This window comes from Grampus griseus, assembly GCF_964374135.1.
Source record: "Grampus griseus genome assembly, chromosome: 14".
NCBI lineage: Eukaryota > Metazoa > Chordata > Mammalia > Artiodactyla > Delphinidae > Grampus > Grampus griseus.
This window is the reverse complement of record NC_139008.1, coordinates 36109075-36127488: the sequence shown is the minus strand read 5'-3', so window position 1 is coordinate 36127488 and position 18414 is coordinate 36109075. Positions and strand designations below refer to the sequence as shown.

Here is an 18414-nt window from a genome sequence, read left to right as displayed (position 1 = left end):
TAAACAGAATCTGTTGGGTCACCATGGCCTTTGCAAGAGCACCCAGGGTTTCAAAGTGAGAGGCCCATGTGTTTTATAAGTGATGTTCACCAATTATTTAAATCCATTCCTGAATACAAAGTCTTACCCAAATATAAAGCAAGGCTACAGAGGCTGTGCGCCCCAGGGTGTGCTCCCCCCATCTCACTGCACCCCTTCCATGGACCCTGGGGCTTAACGGAACAGGGGGGAAACACACATTTCAGTCAGTAAGACAAAGGTGTATTATTGTTTTGACAGAAAATATTTTTTTACATTAGGGAAAAAATTCTTATTTTACCCAATTTTAAGAGATAAAATGAGTATCATGGATACTCATGAATTACAGTGGTAAAGTTATAATGTTTTTATGATATCAACTTACTGGAATTCCTAGGAGCTGGGGATCTACAGGCTGCCGAAAAGGTAGGGACTCTGGATCCTGTCGATACAGCGCTTCTAGGGTTGGCATCAGAGCCTGGCGCAACTCCTCCGGCTTAAAGACTGCAGTTAAAAAGCACAGGAAACGATGCTATTGACAAGGCACCCAGACTCTTCCTCTGTCACTTTTCAAATGGAAGTCTGGCTACTTCTGAGAAGGCCTGAATCATTTCCCTCCCAGCCGTGAAGCTTCCAGGAGTCCACGGACATTCTAAAGCTACGATTCAGGGATTCTGAAAACACAGTCACACTAGTTTTTAAAAACTGCATCCACATCACGAGGCAAAAATACCACACTGAGAAGTTTGCTTGTTCAACAAAAAGATTTCCAGTGCCAAAACTTGGTTGGAACAGAAAAAACGAAGCTAACTTTCTAATCTGCCTCATTGATCAAATGGGTGGGTACAGAGTCATTTTCACAGGAAGGGGCTTTTCCTCGCCTGAGGAAACGTTTGTGTCCTTGGCTGAAGTAAACTCAAACCACCTGAGAGGAATGGTTTTGTATTACAACCTCACAAATAAATGTATACAGTAAGAGAGCCACAAAAATAAGTAGCTCTCTTATTTTCCCCAGAAGTTCTGTACTGTGTACTGTCCCCTTGCACATGTACTAGTGCCCATGTCTCCAACCTCTTGGCCCACCCATTTCCTACGATGCCTTCTGTTGTCACCAGTGTAAGAACAAGCACTGGCTGCCAAATACATTCAGGACAGTCACTCATACAAACCCCTCGTGAGTTCTAAGGACGTGGGAAACATGCCTGTGAAGGTGACACTGAGTGTCACACACCCCCTCGCTCACATACGCTCCTGCCCACAGAAAAATTAGCAGAGGCAAACACTGCAAAGATGTTCTGATGACTTAGGTTCTAAGTGATGTGAAGTTTCCACTTTGTGGTTTTTTGAATTTTGAAAAAATTTTCTACAACAGATACATAACAAATTGTAATTTATAAATCAGACTAAAATACCATAAAAACCTAAAGTTCCCGTTGGGAAGTGGTATGCATTGAGTATATCGAGAGATGAAAACACTGGCTGAGAAGTTTCCAGAAACTTTATTGACATCAGAGCCAGGGAATACCCAGGTATCCTGACTGACCTCCTGAGGAAACGGCCTCCTGCGCTCCAGGACACATGGCGGTCAGCAAGCATGGGAGACAGCCAGTGTAGACACTCCCATGCAGGTGCAAAGGCCTGGTCTAGGGAGCAGATGTGCCCTGTGGAGCCTTGTGAAACACAAACAAATCCTGCCTTCAGCTAACCCCTTTTCTTCCAGTCTGTTTTTACAGAGATGAAGCAGTGTTTGGTTTTCTTTGAATAACTCTTTATAAGAAGACAATTCGTTAATCAATAGCTTTTTTATTCTTCTAGACCAGGGGTCGCAAACCACGACCCACAGGCCAAATCTGGCCAGCTGCCTGCCTTTGTATGGGCCTGGGAGCTAACAATGGTTTTTAAGGTTTTTAACGGTTAGGGAAAAAAAGAATGCTATTTTATGATACGTGAATTACACAAAATCACTTTTTAGTCTGACAAAATAAAGCTTTTTTAGAACACAACCGTCCTTGTTGTGCAGGTGTCCATGGCTGCTTTCGCACCACAAGGCAGGGCTCAGCAGCTGCAACAGAAACCTTATGACACACAAAGCCTAAAAGATGCACTACCTGGTGGCCCTAGACAGTCTTCTGATGCCCTGCTCCAGACCATCTCGTCTCCCAGTGCTGATCAAAACTAACATGGCCTTACGTGTATCTCACTCTGGATGACCGTTCACTCATTCACTAAACATTTAATACCTATGCCAAGGAGAAATCATTTTCAAACTCCTGTCTTTAACAACCACACTGATGTAGTAAGACTCCAAATGAGTGGAAGTAGCAGTCAGAAGCTGTATTTGAAACAAGTTCTCTGCCACTGATTAGTGTGGTGTGCTATGAGCAAGTCACTCCACTTCTCTGGCTCAAAACCTTCTCAGGACAATCAGGTGGGGACCACATCAGCAGTCCCCAAACCATGGCCCATGGATACCTTAGGGACCCTCATGCAGTCTAATATGGTAGCCACCAGCCATATGTGGCTACTTGAATCAAAATGAATTAATATTAAATAAAATTAAAAATTCACTTCCTCAGGCACACTTGTCACATGTCAAGTACTTAGGAGCCACATGTGGCTGGTGACTGCCATAACAAGAGAGTGCAGATATACAACATTTCCATCTAGCACTGCCCTAGGCCTTTTCTAGGGGTCTGTGAAATCCATTTCCATAATATAAGACAATTTTCATGATAACACTAAGTTATCATTTGCCTTTTGCACTGTGTGCTGACATTCACACAGACTGGGCAAAAACAACAGTGAATAAAATCACTAGCACTGCAGCATGACCAGGCTGCAGCTCCAAACTCGACTTCGTGGTCGCCCCGTTCTTTGCTGCTGCTGTGCATACACAGGAAAAAACGTCATCTGCACTTACAAGTGTCCTTGATGAACGAGTCAAAATTCTTACTTATATTAAATCTCGGCCCTTGGCTACACGTCTTTTATTCTGTACGACAAATTGGGAAGCTGTCATAAAGCACTTCTGCTGCATGCAGTGGTTGTCTTGAGAGAAAGCACTTGTGTAAGTGTTGAGTTGAGAGCTGAAGTAACTGCTTTTCTTCATGAAACACACAAAACTAGAAAGAATGGCTGATAGACAAGCTACAGTTACTCAGATCTGGGTATGTGACAGACATTTGCTCAAAAATGAACGAAGTATGCCAGTTATAGTTACTTCCAGGACAACTGACGCTATTTGTTACCAATGATAAAATTTTGACTTGCATCAAAAATTAGAATTTTGAAAAACCTGTATCATGACACGTGAGCTCGACAGCTTGTCAAAGTTTACACGACTTTCTGAAGAGACTCACAGTGATATTAATAAATGTGATTTTAAAAAATATCACATAATAAAGCATGTCAACATTTGGAAGATGAGCAAAACTCAGTGAGCCAAAGTCCCAGATGACCAGAGGATAGTGTTACAAAAAAAATCATGCAATGGCAAAAGATCCATTCAAAGTACAAGATGGACGATGGATTCTAACGCCACAGAGTATGAGAAATTCAGGGCTATGGATTCAGATTTCCCACTGCAACTAGCCTTTAAGAAACTTCTACTTGTTGAGTTTTGGTGTAGTATCAAAAAAGAATATTCACAATGACCTGAAAAGGCTACTAAAATACTCTTCTCTTTATTAACTACTAACCTGAGTGGGTCTGGATTCTCTTCATGTACTTCAACCAAACAACAGAATACAACAGCAAAGGCAGAGGCAGATATGAAAATCCAGCTGTGTTCACTTAACTCTCCGAGTAACAAAATTGTAAAACACAATGTCATCACTCCAACTATTTCTGTTTTGGAAGTTATTTTTAATTAAAATGTGTTATTTACGGGTGCCATGTAACAGATTTATTTTTAAATAAATATTAAAAAAGACATCTAATAGAGTAAATAGTGATAGATGATCCATACAAACAAAAACTTCTCTGGGATCCTCGACTTTTAGGAGTATAAAGAGGTCTGAGACCAAAAACTTAAGGCCTGCTGTCCTCTATGATCTCCAGGGTCTCTTCCAGCAGCAAAACTATACAGTATCAGCCTTTCTAACACTTTTCTGCCGTCTTTCCTAACTGGATCACCTGCAGCCCTCAACTACCTGAGCCCCATCTCACATTCCTAACGGTCACCTGATAATTTGCTGACACCCTTACCTCCGTACTTTGGACACATCTCAAATACATTCTATCCAACTTCCACCGTGAGCCTGGCTCATCCTGCTTATTTCAGAACCCAAAGTATCTTCACTTACCTGCCGCCCTCCCTCTTCCTGCTGCACTAGTCAGTGGGTTCTACTCTCCCACCCCCTGACTTCGGGCACTTAGTTTCCTATCTGTATCAGCAGAAACCTATAAACTTCAGTGCACAGGGTTGCCATAGTGATAATTTCCCTAACATCAAGCTTCCGGTCATCTTCCTGCTGGAGTCCATCAGTGGTTGTCCACGGCATGCCGAGTAAAGCCAGCACCACCCCAGACAGGCGGCTCATGGGCTGCTCCTCAGAGCCCTGGTCGCTTCTCGTTCCTACCACAGACCCCTGTGGGCTCACATCCTGGAGTTCAGCTCACTGTCACCATTTCTAAAACTTGCAGAATGGCAGGCAAGAAGGATAAAAGAAGAGATGGAATTCTTCTGCTTTAGCTTTTAATCCACAGAATGCAATCCCAACACAATGGAAAAGCAGCACCATCCGGTAAGTTTACGAGAACATGACCTACTTTTTTTGCGAGGCTGAGAAGGAGAAGTGGACTGTGAGGCTGTCCCGTTGGTGCTACTCTCTTCTTCCTCTTTAGCTTCGACTTTCACTTCAGGTTTCTTTTCATCCACTTCCATTGGTTCCGACTTCTGCTCTGTTGTGTCTGTTTCTTCTTTAACTTGAGAAGATCCTTGTAAGTCCTCCTCCATGATCTTGAGAAAAACAAAATTACAGACAATGATATATGAATATGAAAGACCTTTATTCTAACTCAGCCTTATTGGAAGTCTCTTAAAAATCTCTATGGGCTTGTTAAAACCTTTCCCAAGTCAGAGCTGCATTGATCATTCCTTTTCTCTCCCACAAGAAGGGGTGGAGTGCCTGTTGAGTCACTTCAGTACAGCACCAGTGCATTACAGTCCTAAAAATTTTTAAATTTTTACATGCTAGAGTGCTTAAAAAACTTGTATACACATTGTATACACCAATTAACTGCCCAATAGTTTTACATATATTTCTAGTTTGGAACAAGAAGTGCCTTGAAAATTGTGGGAAGGATCAGAAATTCAACTGCTCAGAGGGCCAGGCAGGCGAAGCTAATGACAGCAGCAGGAGCTGTTGCGTGAGGCCGCGGGGAGCAGTGGAGACTCTGGCAAACTAGAGAGCTCACGACCCATCTAAGAGCCACAGCTGGTGCTCCTACCTAGACTGCTGCCCTACAGGAACAGAAGCACAGTGCTGGCAGAGCTTCTCATTTTTCAAGAAAAGCCAGAAATCTAGAGTTTTATTTGTAATTTCCCATTTTAAAAATAATTGTGTGGGCCAAACAAAACACATTTATAGGCTGGATTCAGCCCACGGTCTGTCAGTTTCCAACTTCTGCTACAGGTTAATTAGTAAAAGAACACATCTCTTGTGCAGTCTAACTCTGCAGAATTATAAATGAATGAAGGATGGCAATGAAAAAGTTGCTGGATGATTTAAACATTTAAAATACAAGCCAGTGCTCTTCACTTCTGGCAAAATAAAATAAACCCATATCTCATATCTAAAAATAAATAACCAATCTGTTTTTAATCTCTTTCCAACTTGAACCACAATCGAATAGGATACTGAAACAGAGCAGGGACATCCACGGTGGACGCCTTGTGCCTCCCACGAGGACACCTCAGTGATGCCTCTGTGCGCAGTACATCTATTCACTCCCAGGAATGGCACCTACCGCAGCCCCAGGCTCTGCCTTGGGTTCACTGGCATCGGGCTCAGTGTCCTCAGTCTTGACCTCAGCCTTCATTTCCAGCATTGGTACATCGGGTCCTGGCTGCTGGGAGTTGGTTTCGGCGCTGGCCACTGAGGATGGAGTGGGGACCCTGTTATCAATGCTGGCTGCTGCCTGGGAAAGCTGTGGAGAAACCAAAATCATTTATCTCTGTAAACAATATAAATGATCTTAAACCCTGATGCTCACTCAACACACAGTTTCGCGTTAATCCTTCTCAATACTAATCTAATAGGCACCTCTATTTGAGAGAACTGAAGAATAAGCGTTAAAATAGGAGTTCCAGAGAAATCAAAATCAGGCAGAAACACAACTGACTTCTTGCCAACAATGCAGAGATGGAAGAACAGAGCTTCCTACCTTTTGACAGAAAATTATTTTCTGGGAATTTTCTACCTAAGTCACAGAACCTCCTATTTTAAATTTAATTCCTTCCAACGACATTAATGGTTATGGTAAACGCTGAATAATAAATATATAAGTATATATGCTGTAGAAAGGGGAATAAAGTACCTATATGGAATAAGAATGTATAACTAGCCTGTTAATTATAGGAACAGTGGTGGAGGAGTAAACAAACATTAAGAGAAGGAATCCCAGGGCTTCCCTGGTGGTGCAGTGGTTGGGAATCTGCCTGCTGATGCAGGAGACACGAGTTCTTGCCCTGGTCCGGGAAGATCCCATATGCCACAGAGTGGCTGGGCCCGTGAGCCATGGCCGCTGAGCCTGCGCGTCCGGAGCCTGTGCTCCGCAACGGGAGAGGCCACAACGGTGAGAGGCCCACGTATAGCTAAAAAAAAAAAAAAAAAAAAAAAGGAATCCCAGAAAGAATTCTAAATTTTCATAGATTTACCCAATGGAGTTTTAAGTAAACAAACAAAAGAAAACATAAAATTACAAAGGGATCTTACTTAGAGATAAGAAATATAAAGTAAGGATCAATAAGCACACTCCCTTTGGAGAAATACAAACAGTAATGTCATCTTGGGGTTTATGTTGGGGTTAATTTTGACATTTTATAAATAAATACCCTCAGTCCCCACAAATAAAAGATAATGTATTTTAGGGGGAAGAAGGTTTTTAAGTTAGACTGATAAGAAAACAGACACTAAGATTCTGGTGAGAACTGGGAGAAGAATGTGGAGGTGAGCAGAAGCAGCCTCAGGCCCCTGTGTCAGTGGGGACAGCCCAGTCTAGGAGAGCAGGACTGGGTGCTGCCAGCAGACCATGGGACATGGGACACAGGACGTGGTGTGATCCTGCCACCTTCACCTCCCAGGAAGAATGGGTAAATCTAAGCCACAGAAGTGTTAACCTGAGCATGCCATTTTGTCATGAAAAAGAAAGGGCTTCCAGCTGGAAAACAAGGCTGATAGGTAAGGTCAAAGTACATACAACTAGGAACTTGACTTGTTTACCAAATCCTCATCACTACTAAAACTCAGAAGACGTCAATCTAGGACAGATAATGGGGGACGTACTGCTCCTATGGACAGACAGCTAAAAAATTTTACGGAGGGGCTTCCCTGGTGGCGCAGTGGTTGACAGTCCACCTGCCGATGCAGGGGACACAGGTTCGTGCCCTGGTCTGGGACGATCCCACATGCCGCGGAGCTGCTGGGCCCGTGAGCCATGGATGCTGAGACTGTGCGTCTGAAGCCTGGGCACCACAATGGGAGAGGCCACAACAGTGAGAGGCCCGCGTACCGCAAAAAAAAAAAAAAAATTCTACGGAGGACCCATGTATGAGTTCTTTTAGTTGTTGATTTCTAAAATCTGATTTAATTGGGGAAGATAATCATAAGTCATGTCCTGCCTAACAGCCTTTGGAGCCAATGCTGGAAACAAAACAGATACTTTTTGCAACCGCACCAAGACTTGCAGTGACTTCATGACAGATTTTTTTTTTTATGGGCAAGTTCTCATCTAAGAGTCTTGGCCAGAAGACGACAGGCCGAGGGGCTCACCGGTGTGCCAGGAGGCTGGGTGTGCACAGGTGTCGGCTGCTGCTGTGACGACTGAGGGGTGGCCACGGACGGAGGCTGGACTGGGGTCTGAGGCTGTGGGGTCACCTGGGCCTGGGCTGCCGCCTGGACTGTAGGGGTGCTCTGGGTTTGGCTGGCACTGGGCACTGAGCCGGGAGTCGGGGTGGGAGTCTGCCCGGAAGACGACACAGGAGTTGATGGCTGGGTGGGAGCTGCTGGCTGGGGAGGAGTCATCCCAGGTGCCGCCGGATGCTGAAGAGACGGCATGCCTGCGGCCGTGGAAGCAGGAGGTGTAGTCTGGTGTAACGGTGACTGTGTCACTGGTGGGCAAGGCAGCTGGCTGGCCTGGGGCCCAAGCATGTTCAGAGGGTTAGGAAGAGCAGCACCAGGCACCTGTCCCTAACAGATGGAACAGAGTATGTTAAAATTATTTCCCCCATTTGAAAATGTGGCAATAGACTTCAAAGACTTAAATGTATGAAAATCTAATCATGGTTTCTTGATGAGGTCTGCTGACTGCACGGGAAGGTTCCATTTGTAAAACGTCATCGATCTGCACACTTATAGTAATGTGTACTTGTTTCTCATGCTTTGATTTACAAAAGTGTGGAAATCTCTGGCTTAAACAAACACATATACACTCCACTTACTAGCTTCGTGCTCCATAATATCCACCCACAGCTTAGACCACTGGAAAAGGTATTTGTCTTTTTTTAAAAAATGAATTATGGAAACACTGAAATGTTTCAGTACAGTGGTTCTCAACTAGGGACATGTTTCAGAATTATTTGTGGACCAATTAAAAATCTATTCTGAATCACTGGTCTAGAGCAGGGATCTGCAATCTATGTAGAGTCCATGGCCAAATCCAGCTAGCTACTGGTTTCTGTCAATAAAGTTTTACTGGCAGGCAGCTTCGCCCATTCACTCATATGTGAATGCGCATGTCTACCGTTGCCTTTGCGCCACAACAGTGGAGCAGAGCAGTTCAAACAAAGAGCCCATGGCCCACCAAGCTGAAAATATTTACAGGACAAACCTGATAGCCCCTGTCTGGAGCAACAAAATTTATGGAAATTAAGAATTAATTAATAAGTATTTAGTGAGTGAATCTAATGTAGTCACTGCCTTTTATTCAATGTTACTTCATGTTAAAAAATTAAATAATGTATTTTATCTTTTGGGGGAAGACTTGGCCTGTTTTAAAAACACATGTACATTTGTATACAGCAGCAATCTGGTGTACTCTAGCAATTAACAAAAGGGGGGAAAGGCAGTAAAATGAATGGAAAATAGTTCTCACCAGCATTAGACTGAATAATTAAAAACACATTCAATAAGAAGAGAACTACTCAAATGATCCAGTTAGTCGGACTTCACCTGGGCAGTTCAGACAGACAGACAACAAGATACAAAGACCAAATCATTAAGAGTGAACTCATGGGACCTTTCCTCACTCCTTCTTTAAAATCCAGTGTCTCTCAGGATCACACGTGAAACTCAGAATTTACAATGCACAAACAAAAACCAAGAAAATGACAACTAAAAACCCTAAAACCAAAACAAAAGCACACAGACCAAAAAACCATAATCCATTCCACTTTTGTATGAAGTTCACCCCAAGATGGTATGACTAATTCCAAACAAGGTAAAAATAACAGAACAGAACAGGGGAAAAAAAAAATCAAGAGATGCTAGCACATGAAATGTTTTGTCTAGAATTCTAATTTCTGTGAACTAGGACATGCTGAGGTCAGTGGGAAGCTGGGGCTACATCACTGTAGGTGGTTCACAGCCCCAACATGAACAGTACCTGTGACACGCTGGCCTGGGCCGCTGGCTGCCCCATGCCCACGCTGTTCACGTTCAGCGCCCCGCTGGAGGACGGGAACTGGTTCTGTGGCAGGAACTGGTTCTGGGCAGGCGCCTGGGCCATCATGTTGTTGGCGTGTGTACCCATCATGTTCGGAGGCTGAGGCATTCGGGAAGGAGAAATGGCCATCTAAAAGACAATAAGCGTTACTGAGAGTTCAGAGGGCTTCAAGGGCCTGAGTCTTCAAGATAAACTAGAAGAGACAGAAATCTTCAAATCCTCCTCCCTTGCAGGAAGGGACCCACCACTCACTAAGACCTTCTGGCTCCCAGGCACTCTGCATGCTTTTCAGGCAAGGTCTCTAATAAGCCAGCTTCACACTGCCCTCTGAACAGAAACCAATAGTATGCTATAGTTTAAAGTTCAAAATATGCCTTTTATGAGTTCTCTGAAGTGTTTAGAAGGCAGCCGCAGGAGAGGAAGTTCTGACAGTCAACAGACACTGACAAGTCCCTCTCAGCCACGTATCTGAGGCTGCCAACCCCATCTTCCAACAAAGTCACAGGTGCCTATGATTTGTCATTTCAATAAAAATAAGTAAGGTCAAATAATTCTTGTAGTAATAAGGACAGAGAGAGAGAGAAAGAGAGAGAGAGAAATATGAAGGAAATAAAGCATAAGCCAAATCCAAAGGAACAAGTACCACAGGATTTCCAGACGACCTACAAGTTTCCTGCTGAGAGAATTTTCCTTATTCGAGCAAGGCCTTCTCAGCACAGCTGAGGCAAATAGAAAAAGCACTTACCCCTGGAACGGAGCCCATGCTGTTCATCGGGACAGAGTGGTTCATGGGGGACGATGAGCGAGGTCCCATGGGAGCTTGTGGCAACTGTACATTCCCCAAGGATATTGGGTTAAATGAATTCATCCCTGTAAATGTACCCACAACGGTTCATTAGGAAAATCACTCACAGGAAAACAGAATGACAACTCACCAAATAAAACTCTAAGCCAAATAAGATGGAACACACACACAACATATACAACTGAAAGGAAAGCACTCAGTTAATCAGAAAAGATGGCTAAATAATAGACTGTTCATATCCAGAGAAGATGGCACCAACGTAGTGGTGGTGAGGGTGATAGGATGGGGTGGGTGGCAGGGCAGCATGAGCACAGGAAGGCAGAAAGTCAGGTAAGCCACGAGTACGCAAGGCCGGGGCAGCGCTCGGCACCGAAGCGTCCAAGCGACAAAGTAGATGGGGGGAGCGTGGGAAGGCGCTCCCACCATCTATGGAGGAGGTCAGCTAAGGCCAGGGCACCCGTCTGAGCCAACCCCTCAGAGCCTTCTGGAGCACCTGACTCCCATCTCCTCTCCTGCAGGAAGCCTGTTCCCATCACTCCAGGCCTCCCAGCCCTTTGGCTGGGTTTACATTTATTGTTGGAATCTGGGGTAAGACTCAAAACATGGTTTTAGTTTTGCAAGCACATTATGCATTTAGAAAGTGCCCAAGGGTTGGCAGTTCTCAACCTCAGCCTCCTCTCCATAGACTGGAAAGATCTCACTTTCACAGCTACCTTGGCCTTTCCAGAGGTGCCACAGAATGAATGACACCTCACTAGCTGCCATGCAGCTCCAGACCACGAGTCTCTCTCTTTGTAATTTCCCACAATACTCTGTAAACTCTGAGCTCAACATAAATGCTGGTTCAATAAGTCTTAGGCCCGACGCTGGCATTTAACAGAATCCTTGAGGCGCTGCCTTAACACTGTGTAGTATGAGAGGCCGTCAAACAACATGTGCCTCCTTCAGCACCACCAAGAAATGTCACCCTAAGTAACCAGCACAGGCCCAGGACTTTCCAGGAAGCTTATAATACAAAAGTGTCCCACTCTCCTTGAGGGTTTTATTAACAAGAGAAGATTTTATTAAATAAAAGATGTACGAAGAAATGGCACCATAAAAAGTCCCTCTTTACAGACCCAGACAGGTCGGTAAGCGGGGCATGTGAGCACGTCCCTAGAAAATGCCTTCCACTCTGCTCAACAGCCACCTCCTCAGATCCCAAAGCAGCAGAGTCTTCCAAGTCATCCCCGACACAGCACTCAGCCACTTTCCTAAGGCTCCATTTCTCTGACTTTATGATTTCTTTCACCCTTCATATCTAGTCCACCTAAACAAGTCCCTGAAAAGTTTCCTCCACATCAGTTTATCTACCAGGTCTTTTTCAGTACGCAGTACGATCACCACGGCTTTTAAAATGACCTCTTCTCCCCTCTTGAACTACTCTACACACAGCAGCAAGGCCTTGCTTTGGAATCTTCTGGATAGTGTCACCACCTTATTTCACAACCTGTAAAAACATCCTACTGTTCAAGTCTCAATTTGACAAGAGCCATAAAAGCTTTGAAATGACCCTCACCCCCAAACTCCCAAACTAAAATCACTGCTTCAACAACCATCAATAAAAAGACTGCCAGTAGCGCAGCTTGATGAGGGTTCTCTGAGCACAAACCCTCCTCGGCCAGCTGCAAGCAGGCATGGCACCTGTGCTCACAGGGCCCAGAGCAGTCCCCACTTTCCTCACCTCACACCCCCCACCCACAGTGCTTCTGCCCCAGGATGGGCTTGATGCTCAGAAATGTTCTGAAAAGTTTCTTTCCCCCACCTCCAATACAATGCTTTTTTTGGGAGACTTCCTAAGAATAATGTCTTCTCTTGCCCATCAAAAAAAAAAAAAAAAAGGGCTTCCCTGGTGGCGCAGTGGTTGAGAGTCTGCCTGCCAATGCAGGGGACACAGGTTCGTGCCCTGGTCCGGGAAGATCCCACATGCCGCGGAGCAGCCGGGCCCGTGAGCCATGGCAGCTGAGCGTGCGTGTCCGGAGCCTGTGCTCCGCGACGGGAGAGGCCACAACGGTGAGAGGCCCACATACCGCAAAAAAAAAAAAAAAAAAAAAAAAAAAGTTAACTCCTACTTCTGATCTCCTTGGAGAGCTTTCCTATGACCTCCAAACTTTCAAATGCAACAGATATTCATACTACCTGTGGACATGAACTCTGCTCATCAGCAAAAAGGAATGGAAGGAATAAGAGGAGGAGCTATAAAGAAATACAGAGGGAAGAGGACAAACCAATGAACTTTGTGGATGTAGAATGTTAAACCAAAATATGATTCACAACAATAGTTAAATACCTTGAGAAACCTGCATGCGATTCACTGGCAGAGGCATGGGCCCATCTATAATGGCAGGAAAAAAAAATGGGTTATTTAAAATAATCCTTGGGACTTCCCTGGTGGTCCAGTGGTTAAGAATCCACCTTTCAACGCAGGGGACGGGACGCAGGTTCGATCCTCGGTTGGGGAACTAAGTTTCCACACGCCGGAGGGCAACTAAGCCCGCACGCTGCAACTACTGAATACGCGGGCCACAACTAGAGAGCCCACGCACCACAACTAGAGAGAAGCTCGCGCGCTGCAACAAGGAGCCCACACACTACAGCAGAGGATCCCGCATGCTACAATGAAGATCCCAACGAAGATTCCGTGTGCCGCAACTATGCAGCCAAAAATAAAATAATTTTTAAAAAATTTTAACTTAATAAAATAATCTTTTAAACTTAAAGAGAAAACCAGGTCCAAAAGTGCTGTGCATTCTGATGCCAGCACACCCGCCTTTCCATGAGAGAGACTCAGTGTCTAAACACAGGCCACTGCAGAAGGTCACAGCCACTACCACACAGGTTTCACAGCATAGGCTTCCAGAGAATATAATTCTATATGCTTAGAAATACACACCAAACGCAGAAGGAAAAACAAGGAAACAGACTAAGGGCTGGAAATGAAGTCCTTACTTGGAGGTCTCACAGGCTGTGCCTGTGGTATCCCAGGAGGCTGTGTCCCGGGAGCTGGTAAGGCTGGCTGGTTACCCAAGATGCCTTGTTTGTGTAAACGCGATCTCCGTTTCTCTTCTAGTTCTTTTTGTATCTTGTAGATTTTCTCTGCTAGTAAGTGATAGTACTCATCCTAAAAAGCAGTAATATTCAATACTAGTTATTTGTAAAAAAAACAAATGATCTGGTTTTGTATGTTCTAACAAACTAATGAACTTTAAATTAAGTACATTGGCACAGGTAAGCATTCAGCACTTCTGATAAACCAGTGCCCAGTGATGTTACAGGAGTTATCAGATAGGAGGTACTGAGTGCTCATTACATTCATTCCACAGCTGAACCTCTTCTTGGACACTCACTGACACTGGCAATAACATGGACAAGCGCTGTGAACACTGCCGCTATAAAGTACACCCACGGATTAAAAAAATTTTATATACCTCATTTACTGCTGTAGCGGAGACATCTGTACTCTGTAGTTACAGAACAAGAGAGTTGTACAGGGACCTCATGTCTTTACTGGGAAGTCTCCCTGGTCAGTGCCCTCAAGTGATGAGTCTACCAGACTAACAGATGTCCCCACTTCCAGACAATAAGGCAGACAGATGCAGTTACAGCTCCCATAGGTGCTGTGCGTGGCTAGAACACAAATGGCAACCTACCCTGCTGTTGGCAGACTCATACATGTCCCCTTCCACTTTCTTAGCATAGGCCACCAGGTTCTCCATGCGGCGATCCTTCAGGGCTGCAGGGTCAGGTGTTGGGAAGATGGCTTGGACACTGAAAAGACAACACACACTCTCAATCTATTTTCAATACAATGTCTGTCTATGTGACACGGAAAGAGAAGAAACAATCGTCTACCTATGGGCGCAATACACTGCTGACAGAAACCCCCAATCTCTCTCGCCTAGTTCATGAATACACAAATGAAGTCGCTCTCTGGAGACAATACTGACCTGTCAATTTATCTACAAGTCAAACACACCCATATTTTGCTATTAACGATAAGTGCTGGACCATTCAAAATTCTCATTTTGAATTGCTAATTTTTAAACTACTTATTATAAAAACTTTTGATTAAAATAATGAAGGAGAAAACAAATCTCCAAGGGAATCAAGTTAACCTCACCTTCAATTTAACTTAAATAGCTGGAGAAAGTTAACTATTAATTTCCTGTATGTTAAACTGTATGATGGTAGTGTCATGCCATCTGTATTTACTAGGCCCAAATTCCTCCAATTCTCAGGGGTCTCCACAAGTATAACCTTGAGCCACAAAATAAGGCTAAGCTTCTGAGCTGATCCCAGGTCCCTGGTGCATCCCAGAGCTTAGAAAACAGGTCTGGCCCCCTGCAACATGGGTCACAGTTCATGTCCCTCTGTAGGACCCACTGGGGATGCAGCATCTGGGTCACAAGCATGTGACCCCCTTCAGCTGCTAGGGTACAATCACCTGGGGCGCAAGAGAACACTTAGGAATTAAATCAGACATCGATGAAACTGCAAAACTGTCACATCGCCATCAGTCACAAAATGTTTCCATCACATGTGAATAATGGGCGAGGTGGCCACGTACAGTTTATGCACTAGATGGCTCCGCAGGTCCTGAGTGACATGTTCGTGCCAGCCTTTCCGAACGCCAGTGCTGGAAGGAGGTGCTGCTGTGGGTATAGTGCTGAGGGTTCCAATGTTTCCAGAGTTTGAGCCGTCATTGATCAGTGGGCTAAGGAAAGAGTAAGATTTATCTAACTAAGGTTCGTCAACCATATGGAACTTTAAACTGTATTGGAAGGAGGGAAGGAGGGAGGGAGGGAGGGAGGGAGGAAGGAAGGGGGGAAGGAGGGAAGGAGGGAAGGACGGAAGGACGGAAGGAGGGAAGGAGGGAAGGGCGAGCATCACACATTTAGAAAGAATCAAGAGCTTCTCGTGGTTACCAGCCCACTTTCACATGCAACTGTCACTCAGATCGGAGCCAAATGAAACACGGGTCTTACTTTGTGGCCCCAAGGGAAGTTGGAAGAGCTGATTCTGAAATCAAGTTTGGTGGCTGCTGATCTGTTGTTATTCCTCCTGCTGGAATGTTCATTGGGTTATTTCCTTGAAAGAAAGAAAGAAAAGAAATCAACCAACTCCTGAACTATAATATACACTTTAAAGTCCTGATAACAGATAAAAAAAAATCACATATAAATAAATGATTCTTATAAGTTATAATAATAAACGCTATGGCAGGAACTCTGGGAGTTATATTTTCAACAACGGTGATCAAGTTGTATAAATTCAGTTGCAGTCTCCTTCCCACTGCACTTTATAACTAAAGAAAGGCATTTCTATGGAGGCTGGCTGGCATCATGAGTGCTCTGTGGCTGCAGAAAAAAACCAGAAATGATCCATCTGCAGATTCAAATTTTGATTCTGGCTTCATTAATATCATGACCTAAACAAGTAAGCTAACCTGTCACATACATGCTCATCATCTTTTTTTTTTTTTTGCATATCAGAAGGTAAAAATCATAGAAATTTAAGTGCAGGTGAAGAAGATAAAAGGTCAACTTATCTACAGTATCCATTCTAAAGTAAGAAAAAGGTGAGATACAGAGAAGTTAATAGTCTTGTTCCAGATTATATCACCAATAGGAGTAGAGTTAGATTATAATGCAGGTTTCAGGGCTCCAACCCAGTCTCCTAGCCAGCAGGAGTTAGAGATGCATTAGGGTGATTATTTCCCAAAACGCAACAGATGAGATGTCTTTAACTGGACATTTTTAAGGTTAAAATATTTTATTAGGAAAAGAAAAAAACTAGCACAACAACCTTGATTTAACTTACTGACATAACTGTTTGGCTTAAGTCTGAGTTTAAAAGGACTATGCCAATTTGAAGAGAAACATTAAGGAGACACTATGCAGAGATGGCAAAAACTGTGGAGAGATGTGACTGAATGATGAAACACTGGCAATTAATGGGTTGAGATGACACTAGGAAACACTAATCCATGGAGAAGTCTGAGACAGAAGAGATTTTCTGAGATTCCTGTTAACCTCCTCATGTCCAGGCTGGTTACCTCCAGCCATGAGGTAGCCCATAACCAAGACGTGCTAAGAGCTGTACCCACCTTCAGGTTCTTTGTCAAATAAATGGTCTACTCAGAGTCAGTGCAAGTGGTACAACCCTAATTCTAACTTGTGAGATTCTGTATTCTGAGCCATATGAAATGCCCTTATGAAAACTGTCCAGACAGAAGCAACAAAAATATTGGTTCATTTGCAAATGCTATTCATTTTACAAGCCTGTAACATCTTCTGTGCACCCTACACTTTAGCCTTTTCCTGGAAGTTTTTTATTTCAATCATTTAAAAGATACCATCACCATAATATATATACATATATTAACTTGAATTTAAAGTAAAAACAGTAACTGAAAACAGCCTTGGGTTCCAGGAAGACTTGTCATTCCCAATGCTGCATGTGGACAAAGAAATTCTTGAGAGTTCTTTCACCTACCCAGGGTGTTGAGAGTCCTCATCTGCTGGTGAGTTTGAGGCTGTGCTGGTTGCTGGCCAGGAACCTGAGGCTGCAGCTGCGTCTGGGGCTGGTTCAGGTAGGGGAGTCCAAGAGCAGCATACGCTCGTTGCATGGAGCTGGGGTCTATGGGATTTGGGTTACTTAAAGAAGTGGCATTCTGTTGGCCTGTGCCAACAGAACCAATTGTGTTTTGAATTCCACTAGCTGGAGACCCCAGGATGGCTATAACAACAAACAGACAAACAAAAAAGATAAGTAAAAGGGAGAAGTCCACAAATGATTTAAAAACTACTGAAAAGCAAGTAAAATTTTATCAGAAGACCACCTATGTATGTCACGAAACACTGGAACAAGGCTACCAAGAAAGGAACTGTGCAGACAGAAGGATCCCATTCTATTCATCTATTCTGCACAGCAGTAGTTGAAGAGCAAAAAGCTGAAGAAAAATTCAAGCTTCTATGTTAGAAAACAACAGACCACAAAGTCAGTGATTACCTAATCAAAGTCCTCATGTATTAAATCTAGAGACTCATAAGAAGTCGGTTCTGGGGAAATAGAAAACGTGTAACAACAGAAAGTTTCGGATTCTTTGGGGGTCATCAGCCACCACTGAGATGACCTAAGGAGCCCCCCCCTGCTGCCGCTCTCCCAAGTCCTTTACTCCTCACCTGCATAGGTACAGAAGGATTAACAGAAGGAGCAGAGGTGATACCTAGTTGGTCAGTTTTGTTACTTATTAATAACTTGAGATCTATGACATGACCTTCCAAAAAACAAAAGTGCACTTCCTTGAAACTGCAGCGTACAGTGACCAGGTAACACCACACCTTTCTCTCCTACGAGTTTCCTATGCAGGAGGACACCATGCTGAGCTCTCTGCTATGTGAAGCTGTTCGAGAAATGCTGTACTTGACAGAGTGACTATCTAGCTGAAATGAGTGATGGACCGAGGCTTGGTGTCCCCTCAGCACCGCTGATACTCAGAACTGAGTGTCAAGATGCTCAGCCTCGGCAGCCAGCCTCGGCTCCCATGGCCTGGCCTGGCCTGCGGCTGGCTCGCAGGGTGTTCTCTCCAGCTACCCTTCTTCCTGCCTGATCCCCGGAGACTAAAGGAAAAATATGTGGCAATATAAAGAGTTCCATTCCCAAGG

At 44.1% G+C, this 18414-nt stretch overlaps 1 protein-coding gene across 3 annotated transcripts in view; it reads right to left on the bottom strand.

Annotated features, from left to right (window-relative positions):
• The window catches only part of CREBBP (CREB binding lysine acetyltransferase), a 131351-nt gene that overhangs the window by 27193 nt on the left and 85744 nt on the right, over window positions 1-18414 (bottom strand). For 2 of the 3 annotated variants that reach the window (XM_082670090.1, XM_082670092.1), the window contains 12 exons: window positions 17243-17485; window positions 15733-15835; window positions 15315-15461; window positions 14398-14515; window positions 13697-13868; window positions 13038-13082; window positions 10649-10773; window positions 9844-10032; window positions 8013-8429; window positions 5989-6168; window positions 4789-4978; window positions 404-522 (listed from right to left, as the gene is read on the bottom strand). In XM_082670090.1, coding sequence (XP_082526216.1) covers window positions 404-522; window positions 4789-4978; window positions 5989-6168; window positions 8013-8429; window positions 9844-10032; window positions 10649-10773; window positions 13038-13082; window positions 13697-13868; window positions 14398-14515; window positions 15315-15461; window positions 15733-15835; window positions 17243-17485 — 2048 coding nt within the window. The remainder of the gene's footprint in view (window positions 1-403; window positions 523-4788; window positions 4979-5988; window positions 6169-8012; window positions 8430-9843; window positions 10033-10648; window positions 10774-13037; window positions 13083-13696; window positions 13869-14397; window positions 14516-15314; window positions 15462-15732; window positions 15836-17242; window positions 17486-18414) is intronic. The other variant, XM_082670091.1, reaches the window with a different exon arrangement.